Source organism: Pseudoliparis swirei, chromosome 1 (genome assembly GCF_029220125.1).
Source record: "Pseudoliparis swirei isolate HS2019 ecotype Mariana Trench chromosome 1, NWPU_hadal_v1, whole genome shotgun sequence".
In the NCBI taxonomy this organism is placed as follows: Eukaryota; Metazoa; Chordata; class Actinopteri; order Perciformes; family Liparidae; genus Pseudoliparis; species Pseudoliparis swirei.
In genome coordinates, this window is record NC_079388.1 from 22,285,465 (window position 1) to 22,295,645 (window position 10,181).

General features: G+C 51.5%; 2 protein-coding genes across 2 annotated transcripts in view; both read right to left on the minus strand.

Moving 5' to 3' along the window:
* Positions 1–520: 520 nt before the first annotated feature.
* On the minus strand, positions 521–3,119 carry LOC130189833 (GON-4-like protein). The gene is made up of 6 exons (XM_056408830.1): positions 2,594–3,119; positions 1,971–2,174; positions 1,459–1,602; positions 1,137–1,354; positions 921–1,023; positions 521–841 (listed from the first exon to the last, which is right to left on the minus strand). The coding sequence occupies exons 1-6, from the start codon at positions 2,987–2,989 to the stop codon at positions 740–742; spliced, it is 1,167 nt and encodes a 388-aa protein (XP_056264805.1). The 5' UTR covers positions 2,990–3,119; the 3' UTR covers positions 521–739.
* An 11-nt stretch (positions 3,120–3,130) lies between these two features.
* Positions 3,131–10,181, minus strand: part of LOC130198589 (GON-4-like protein) — an 18,619-nt gene continuing 11,568 nt past the window's right edge. The window contains exons 16-21 of the mRNA XM_056421814.1: positions 8,457–8,631; positions 8,199–8,349; positions 3,852–3,999; positions 3,590–3,706; positions 3,269–3,510; positions 3,131–3,155 (exon numbers count right to left, since the gene is read on the minus strand). Coding sequence (XP_056277789.1) covers positions 3,131–3,155; positions 3,269–3,510; positions 3,590–3,706; positions 3,852–3,999; positions 8,199–8,349; positions 8,457–8,631 — 858 coding nt within the window. The remainder of the gene's footprint in view (positions 3,156–3,268; positions 3,511–3,589; positions 3,707–3,851; positions 4,000–8,198; positions 8,350–8,456; positions 8,632–10,181) is intronic.

Genomic DNA, 10,181 nt, shown 5'->3' on the forward strand with positions numbered 1-10,181 from the left:
CTCGACTGAGGCTCTACTGAGGCTCTGAGACTCGACTGAGACTGAGGCTCTACTGAGACTGAGGCTCTACTGAGACTCGACTGAGGCTCTACTGAGACTGAGGCTCTGAGACTCGACTGAGACTGAGGCTCTACTGAGACTGAGGCTCTGAGACTCGACTGAGACTGAGGCTCTGAGACTCGACTGAGACTGAGGCTCTACTGAGACTCGACTGAGGCTCTACTGAGGCTCTGAGACTCGACTGAGACTGAGGCTCTACTGAGACTGAGGCTCTACTGAGACTCGACTGAGGCTCTACTGAGACTGAGGCTCTGAGACTCGACTGAGACTGAGGCTCTACTGAGACTCGACTGAGGCTCTACTGAGACTGAGGCTCTGAGACTCGACTGAGACTGAGGCTCTACTGAGGCTCTACTGACTCTACTGAGGCTCTACTGACTCGACTGAGACTGAGGCTCTACTGAGACTCTACTGAGACTGCTTTGTTTCTTGATTCATCTTATGAATAAATCACATGGAACATGGAACAATGTTTTATTGAAGCATTCAATATGAATTAATCTTTAAAACCGGCACAACCTCCATTACGTTCATTACTGGTGCATCATGGGAGTGTTCAGGCCGTTCATCACTGGTGCATCATGGGAGAGTAATTACAAATAAAATAAAGACGGTGAACTGGTTCTAGCAGGACCACCTGGACCGCCCAGTGAGCGCTCCACTGTGATTGGTCCTGCCTTCAGTCCAGAGCTGCTTCCTGGCTGCCGATTGGCCGTCCCTCTGAGGAACAGGAAGTGGACTTGTGGAACAGCTTCATCAGGTCGGAGAAACGAAGGCTCACCTGGAAGATTCAAGTTTCATTCAGCGTCAGACGGTCTACAGGAGAAGCACCTGCACGCTGAAGCCCCGCCCCCTCTCACCTGTTGGGCGGTCTTGTTTCCCAAGTGGGCGGAGACCTGCCTGAAGGTTTTCCGATTGGCTCCTCTCTGCTGACAGGCCGTCAGGATGGAGCGGTCCGCCTCGCTGCCAGAAGGTCAAGCACACAGAGATGCTAAGCTAAAGATGCTACCCGTAATAGAATGATGTCATCCCTCTGTTGATCAATAACTCATATTGGTTTGATTATGGGTTCTCACCGGGTCCAAACGACCACTTTCTCTCCCGTCGACGTCATCGAGATGTTTCTGGCGCCGACCGGTGGCTCTGACTCCGCCCCCTCCGCCGCCTGCTGCCTGATTCGGGCGCAGAGAGATGCATTCTGGGTCGTGAAGTCCGTTTCTGAGTCGTGAAGCTGCTGGAAAAAGTCCCAGAATTCCTTGTGCAGGTCGGAGTGGAGAATGAGGAGAGACGAGACCTGAGGAAGAGTTCAGTGAGAAGGTTCATCACCATCTTCATCACCATCTTCATCACCACCATCATCATCAACACCACCATCAACACCACCACCATCATCATCACCTTCACCAGGTTCTCAGCTGGGGGGGCGGGGCTTCCCTGCAGCACTGACACCACCTGCTGGAAAAGGGAGGTGTCTTCTCCCAGGCTCCTCCCCAGTCGCCGCAGAAACCGCCGGCTGCGTTCGAACAACCGCTGCTCAGTGAGCTGAGGAACAGAGAACAGTGATGTCATAGTGATGTCACGGTGATGTCATAATGATGTCACGGTGATGTCTCGGTGATGTCATAATGATGTCAGTGATGTCACGGTGATGTCTCGGTGATGGTGATGTCACGGTGATGTCTCGATGATGGTGATGTCACGGTGATGTCATGGTGATGTCACGGTGATGTCATAGTGATGTCACGGTGATGTCACGGTGATGTCAGTGATGTCACGGTGATGTCATAATGATGTCAGTGATGTCACGGTGATGTCTCGGTGATGTCATAATGATGTCACGGTGATGTCTCGGTGATGGTGATGTCACGGTGATGTCTCGATGATGGTGATGTCACGGTGATGTCACCCACCAGTCCACAGTGGCGAGCCTGTCGTCTGTTCAGGAAGGCGGCGAAGTCTCTGAGCAGCTGAGGCCACGGACGCAGAACACGACTCAGAGCGCCGAACAGACGCTCAGCGGAGGAGGAGGAGGAGGAGGAGGAGGAGGAGCACCGGTCCAACACCTGCAGCAGCTGCTCCAGGATCCCCGGACACACCTGCACCGCGTCACACATCTGCACAGGAAGTGACACACACACAGGAAGTCAACACACACACACACAGGAAGTCAACACACACACAGGAAGTCAACACACACACAGGAAGTCAACACACACACACAGGAAGTCAACACACACACAGGAAGTCAACACACACACACACAGGAAGTCAACACACACACAGGAAGTCAACACACACACAGGAAGTCAACACACACACACAGGAAGTCAACACACAGGAAGTCAACACACAGGAAGTCAACACACACACAGGAAGTCAACACACACAGGAAGTCAACACACACAGGAAGTCAACACACACAGGAAGTCAACACACACAGGAAGTCAACACACACAGGAAGTCAACACACACAGGAAGTCAACACACACAGGAAGTCAACACACACAGGAAGTCAACACACAGCGTGTCTCACTCTGAGCAGGTAATCTTCAGCGAACGCCTCTTCATCCTCAGTCCGATGTGGAGCCTCTTCATCATCGTTTTCTGTGGTGGACGCCGTCGATGTCACTTCCTGTTTCCTCTCTGGCTCCGCCTCCTCTGGGTTGATGCCGACATCACTTCCCGTTGAGCTCGGTGAAGATTCAGAGAGCGGCAGGAGGACCTCGCTCTCCTCCTCTTCCTCCTCCTCACCAGTCCTGATGACATCATCGCCCTCCTGCACCTCCATCTGAAAGTGGGTGTGGCCTTCAGGAGGAGTTACAGCCTCTTTGTGGATCCTCTTCGCTCCTCCTCCGTTCCTTTCTTCTGACTTCCTCCTCAGCGCGGTGAGCGTCCGATGGTGGCGTCTGATTCGCTCTCTGATAGTCATGGAGACGGCTGAGGCTGGGGTGATGTCAGCAGGGGTGGCGGTCCTGCTCAGGAGGAGGCGCAGGACTCGGGGAGGTGAGGAGTCAGGGGGAGCCTGGGGCAGGGGGGAGGAGTCAGGGGGAGCCCGGGGCAGGGGGAGGAGTCAGGGGCCGAGGCAGGGGAGGAGTCTGGGGAGCCGAGGCAGGGGAGGAGTCAGGGGAGCCGGGTGAGGGGAGGAGTCAGGGAGCCCGGGCAGGGGAGGAGTCAGGAGCCGGGCAGGGGAGGAGTCAGGGGAGCCGGGTGAGGGGAGGAGTCAGGGGGAGCCCGGGTCAGGGGGGAGGAGTCAGGGGGAGCCCGGGGAAGGCGCTGCACCACAAAACCAAGGCGTCTGAAGTGGAGGTGTGGGGGGAGGCGTGGGGGGTACCGGGTCCCGGGGGGGAAGCTGTAGGTGTGTGAGGAGGAGCGGAGGAGGCTCAGGTGAGGGGGGGGCGGGGCCTTGCAGACGTGGTCCTGGATGCTGGTGGAGATGGCAGGAAGGCTCCTCTGTGGGGCGTCTCATTCATTTAATAAACAACAAACACAACCAGGCTTTTAATGTGAAAGGTAACAGTAAGTGACGCACGAGCAGCCACAGCGGCATGGCCTCCTCCTCTCGCTCCACTGGGGGGCGCCGCTCCGCCGGGGACACCTGCCGGCACGACACCTGCATGGGCCACACCACTCGCTGGTACCTGAAGGCCTGCAGAGGACACCAGGTCACAGAGACCACCACAGACCAGGAGAGACCAGGAGAGACCACCACAGACCAGGAGAGACCACCACAGACCAGGAGAGACCACCACAGACCAGGAGAGACCACAGACCAGCAGCTGAGTGAGCGTTACCTTGACGATGTTGTCAGGTGACCCAGGTCTGCAGCACTGCAGGATCCTCCGGCGGACCTGGACCAGAGTCTTCCTCAGCAGGAACTGAGACACCAGCTTGGTGGGGTCACATGACCCCTCCATGTTCCTGAGGCCAAGAACCAGGAGGCTGCACACGCACACTGCTGTCACCCACTGTGTGTGTGAGAGTATCTGTGTGTGTGAGAGTATCTGTGTGTGTGTGTGAGCATGTGTGTGTGTGTGAGAGAGAGAGTATCTGTGTGTGTGGGTGCTTGTGTGTGTGTGTGTGTGAGAGAGAGAGAATATGTGTGTGTGTGAGTATCTGTGTGTGAGAGAGAATCTGTGTGTGTGTGTGAGCATTTGTGTGTGTGAGAGTATCTGTGTGTGTGAGCATGTGTGTGTGTGTGAGAGAGAGAGTATCTGTGTGTGTGGGTGCTTGTGTGTGTGTGTGTGTGAGAGAGAGAATATGTGTGTGTGTGAGTATCTGTGTGTGAGAGAGAATCTGTGTGTGTGTGTGAGCATTTGTGTGTGTGAGAGTATCTGTGTGTGTGAGTATCTGTGTGTGTGAGAGTATCTGTGTGTGTGTGTGAGAGAGTATCTGTGTTTGTGTGAGTATCTGTGTGTGTGAGAGTATCTGTGTGTGTGAGAGTATCTGTGTGTGTGTGTGAGCATGTGTGTGTGTGTGAGAGAGAGAGTATCTGTGTGTGTGTGTGAGCATGTGTGTGTATGTGAGAGAGAGAGTATCTGTGTGTGTGTGAGCATGTGTGTGTGAGTATCTGTGTGTGTGTGTGAGAGAGAATCTGTGTGTGTGTGAGTATCTGTGTGTGTGTGTGAGAGAGTATCTGTGTTTGTGTGAGTATCTGTGTGTGTGAGAGTATCTGTGTGTGTGAGAGCATGTGTGTGTGTGAGAGAGAGAGTATCTGTGTGTGTGTGTGTGTGAGCATGTGTGTGTGTGAGAGAGAGTATCTGTGTGTGTGAGCATGTGTGTGTGTGTGTGTGTGAGAGAGAGAGAATATGTGTGTGTGAGTATCTGTGTGTGTGAGTATCTGTGTGTGTGTGTGAGCATTTGTGTGTGTGAGAGTATCTGTGTGTGTGAGTATCTGTGTGTGTGTGTGAGAGAATCTGTGTGTGTGTGAGTATCTGTGTGTGTGTGTGTGAGCATGTGTGAGTATCTGTGTGTGTGAGAGTATCTGTGTGTGTGTGTGTGTGTGTGTGTGTGTGAGAGAGAGAGTATCTGTGTGTGTGTGAGAGAGAGAGTATCTGTGTGTGTGTGAGAGAGAGAGTATCTGTGTGTGTGTGAGCATGTGTGTGTGTGTGTGTGAGAGAGAGAGTATCTGTGTGTGTGTGAGCATGTGTGTGTGTGTGTGTGTGTGAGAGAGAGAGAGAGTATCTGTGTGTGTGAGTATCTGTGTGTGTGTGTGTGTGAGCATGTATGTGTGTGTGTGTGTGTGTGTGAGAGAGAGAGAGTATCTGTGTGTGTGTGAGAGAGAGAGTATCTGTGTGTGTGTGAGCATGTGTGTGTGAGAGAGAGAGAGAGTATCTGTGTGTGTGAGAGCATCTGTGTGTGTGTGAGTATCTGTGTCAGTGGCGGTTCGTCCATAGGGGGCGCTAGGGCGCCGCCCCTCTTACAATTTGGAGATGAAAAAAAAAGAAGAAGGAAAAAAAATAAAATCTGTCAAAAAACATTATATGCCAAATCATTTAAATAGTAAATATACCGTGTTGACGCGCTAAATGTGTGTGGGAGACCGTAAGCCTGTCAACAACCACTTAAGTTAATGTGAAAAAATATAATATATCGCCATTATCACGGAGAGAAGCCCCTCCCCTTTTCCGAGGCGCTGGTCTAACGTGTGTGTGCGGCATCGATACAACGTTTTGGCAATGACCGGCTTCACATTGGCGGATGAAACCGGGAATCTTGGGGCGCACAAATGTGCGCACGCGATTGGATTATTCGGCAGATCAGAGACCCGTATGTTCCCTCAGGCCATAGAGCAGTGTTGCCAGGTCCGCGGTTTTCCTGCGGAATCGGGCCACTTTTGAAGTGTTGCGCGGGTTGAATTTTTTGTCCTTGGTTCGGGTAGACCTATTTTGCATGCAAATTACATGAATATCTTTAAATAAAAATCCATATTTTAAATGAAATAATTTATTCATACCCAAATCCTACCAAACTGACTCCAGATCAGCACGTACACATTTTATTTATGATAATATACTGTATCTAATTACACAAGGCCATTTTAGGACATAGGGGAAATAACTGTTTAGGGAAAACTGCTTTTAATGCTGGCAAACTAAACATATGTTGTTACTTTGTAGATATTACAATACATTTGGCAATGATAGCAATGCTGTTGGACTTTAAAAGCAGTGTATATGGTTTGGCACGGGCATATTTTGAGTTCTGATATTGGGCTGGTTTTTGGGCTGGTTGTGTCACACAGACCTGGCAACCCTGCTGCCCAGAGCTCCACGGAGGTACGCGAGCAACATAGCTAGCAGAAGCTTTATGTTAGTATGGCGTCGCGACTGAAAACTCTGGTATCTCTACACCAAACACCTTTCAATCGACGGTCAGATATTGACAAGAAGAGGCTGAAAGAGTTGGGACCCGAACATCCGGATTAAAATTGTGCAGCAAAGCGCTGACCGCTGGAGGACGCGACACCCGGAGGTGCTCCTCAAGCCTATATGCTAACCGGAGCTGGTTAGCTGAATGCTCCATGAGTAATTCGTTTTTTGTTTCCCCTCTCTGTTTTCCAAAGTCCTGGGACGGAAACTCTCTGGACTACAACGGGGTGAGGGATCTACAGAGCTTCAGACAAGTGGAAAGCACGAATCTTGCTGCAGCATCTAGCTAAGAACATGGAGCTAACTCGCTAACAGCATGAAGCTAACCCTGTTTGCAGACCGAACTGGCATCGAAAACACAACGAAGAAGTTCTGAAAAACAGACACATTCCCTCAGAATAATGGAAACAGGCTGGTTACAGACATGATTGACTTTAACCAGAGTTATTGAGAAGTTTGACCACTTTGAAGAGAGGAGGCTACTTTTCAAGATTCAAGATTCAAGATTCAAGATGTTTTATTTGTCACATACACACACAGGGTGTGCAGTGAAATGAAAGTGGCATGCTCAGCAGGAATGTGCAAGGGCAACAAGTACACGCTATTTACAAATAATGGGTCTACATATAGTGGGTCTACTCTGTCACAGTTAGAAATGCACTCCGTCATTTCTTGTTTTCAATGTATTGTATTTTATTTTTGTTTGTTGTTCAACGATATTATTGAGTGTTTGTGAATTTTATTTTAATGAGCTATTTTTATTTAGCGTTATTTTTACAAATCTGTTTCCTGCGGAAATTGCTTTCCATCTGTTGCACTTCCTGCTCCTGAGTCCGTCTTTCCGTCACAATGGTTTTATATTGCCGAGGGTGAGTTCAGTGAAAAACGATTTTGCACTATTTTGGCTATATTCTTTAATAAAAATTAACCGTTTATGTTACATACAGTAATGGAATGTTAATACGATCCCGGCGTCCAGCTGTCGTGTCATTTAGACTGTCAAAATATACGTTTGGTGGGGGTTTCATTGAGCCACTTTCTAGCTCATGTAGTTATTTATTTTGTCCATTAGGGGTCTCTGGTTTCCCCTTGTATGTTACATGTCATGGTTTTTGATGAGAATAGTTATTATTTAGATTTAATGTGGTCCTGTCTTCCATGGACAATGTTTTTTTATTGCTGAGGGAAGTGGAAGTGCAGAGACAAATCAGAAGGCAAATGTGTGTGTTCTGTTGTCTTCTGCAGAATAAATAAGTGCTGGGAAAATCCACCATCTGAGCCGACTTCTTCCATGCCCGTTCCACATCAGTTACATCTGCTCTGAACCTCTTTCATGTGAGGGTGAAACTCTTTTATTCTGTAAACCTCTAAAACCCAACCCAATGTTCCTTAAAGCTGCTCTGAACCTCTCATGCCCAAAGTCACAGTGTGTTGATAGTTGTTGTTGGACAGTGTTGAGCACGCTGTGTTCTTGAAATAAAGCTTTGTTTTTTACAATATTCTACTCAAAACCTCTCTTCTTCTCATTGTTGAGTGATATTTAAACCACGTCGCCCAACTGCGACCCCCCCAAAAAAATGTCACCAGCCGCCACTGATCTGTGTGTGTGTGTGTGTATGAGAGAGAGAGAGAGAGTATCTGTGTGTGTGAGAGTATCTGTGTGTGTGTGTGAGCATGTGTGTGTGTGTGTGTGAGAGAGAGAGAGTATCTGTGTGTGTGAGAGTATCTGTGTGTGTGTGTGAGCATTTGTGTCTGTGTGTGTGTGTGTACCAGTCCTCAGCTGCAGTGAAGGCAGCCGTCCTGCGGGGGCAGTACAGGTCGGGGTCCAGGCTGGCAGAGGGCAGCAGTTCTGGGTAGAGGAAGACCGGCCGGGTGGAGAAGAGCCAGGAGAGTTCAGCCTGGAGGACGGGGAAACACCTCACTACACACACACACACACACACACACACACACACACACACACAGTGGACTCTGAGGCCATGTGGCTCTGTGTGGACTGAGTGGGCTGGCGGCTCCAGGTGGACTCACTGTGGCCCCTGGAGTCCGGAGGGTGGGCCTGCTGCTGGGAGCTGATGGGGGTCAGCCTCAGCTCCTCCAGCAGCTGCAGCGCCCCCTGCAGGTTGGAGGCTCTGAAGACGCTGCAGAAACCAGGACCTGAAGGCATCAGCAGCTCTCCTCTCTGAGCCAGCAGCTGCAGCTCCACCTGACCAACGAGACCGCGATGTCACCAACGAGACCGCGATGTCACCAACGAGACCGATGTCACCAACGAGACCGCGATGTCACCAACGAGACCGCGATGTCACCAACGAGACCGCGATGTCACCAACGAGACCGATGTCACCAACGAGACCGATGTCACCAACGAGACCGATGTCACCAACGAGACCGATGTCACCAACGAGACCGATGTCACCAACGAGACCGATGTCACCAACGAGACCGATGTCACCAACGAGACCGCGATGTCACCAACGAGACCGATGTCACCAACGAGACCGATGTCACCAACGAGACCGCGATGTCACCAACGAGACCGCGATGTCACCAACGAGACCGATGTCACCAACGAGACCGCGATGTCACCAACGAGATCGCGATGTCACCAACGAGACCGCGATGTCACCAACGAGACCGATGTCACCAACGAGACCGATGTCACCAACGAGACCGCGATGTCACCAACGAGACCGCGATGTCACCAACGAGACCGCGATGTCACCAACGAGACCGCGATGTCACCAACGAGACCGATGTCACCAACGAGACCGATGTCACCAACGAGACCGCGATGTCACCAACGAGACCGCGATGTCACCAACGAGACCGATGTCACCAACGAGACCGATGTCACCAACGAGACCGCGATGTCACCAACGAGACCGATGTCACCAACGAGACACCGATGTCACCAACGAGACCGATGTCACCAACGAGACCGATGTCACCAACGAGACCGATGTCACCAACGAGACCGATGTCACCAACGAGACCGCGATGTCACCAACGAGACCGATGTCACCAACGAGACCGCGATGTCACCAACGAGACCGCGATGTCACCAACGAGACCGATGTCACCAACGAGACCGATGTCACCAACGAGACACCGATGTCACCAACGAGACCGCGATGTCACCAACGAGACACCGATGTCACCAACGAGACCGATGTCACCAACGAGACCGATGTCACCAACGAGACCGCGATGTCACCAACGAGACCGCGATGTCACCAACGAGACCGATGTCACCAACGAGACCGATGTCACCAACGAGACCGCGATGTCACCAACGAGACCGATGTCACCAACGAGACCGATGTCACCAACGAGACCGATGTCACCAACGAGACCGATGTCACCAACGAGACCGATGTCACCAACGAGACCGATGTCACCAACGAGACCGCGATGTCACCAACGAGACACCGATGTCACCAACGAGACCGCGATGTCACCAACGAGACACCGATGTCACCAACGAGACCGATGTCACCAACGAGACCGATGTCACCAACGAGACCGATGTCACCAACGAGACCGCGATGTCACCAACGAGACCGATGTCACCAACGAGACCGATGTCACCAAGACGCGATGTCACCAACGAGACCGATGTCGTCACCGAGACCGATGTCACCAACGAGACCGATGTCACCAACGAGACCGCGATGTCACCAACGAGACACCGATGTCACCAACGAGACCGATGTCACCAACGAGACCGATGTCACCAACGAGACCGATGTCACC

Coding starts and splice junctions, on each gene's coding strand:
- LOC130189833 (XM_056408830.1), bottom strand. CDS start 2,989: ATGACTATCAGAGAGCGAATCAGACGCCACCATCGGACGCTCACCGCG. Junction 2,175..2,593: donor CTGAAGATTACCTGCTCAGA/GTGAGACACGCT, acceptor CTTCCTGTGCAG/ATGTGTGACGCGGTGCAGGT. Junction 1,355..1,458: donor CAGCTGAGAACCTGGTGAAG/GTGATGATGATG, acceptor ACTCTTCCTCAG/GTCTCGTCTCTCCTCATTCT.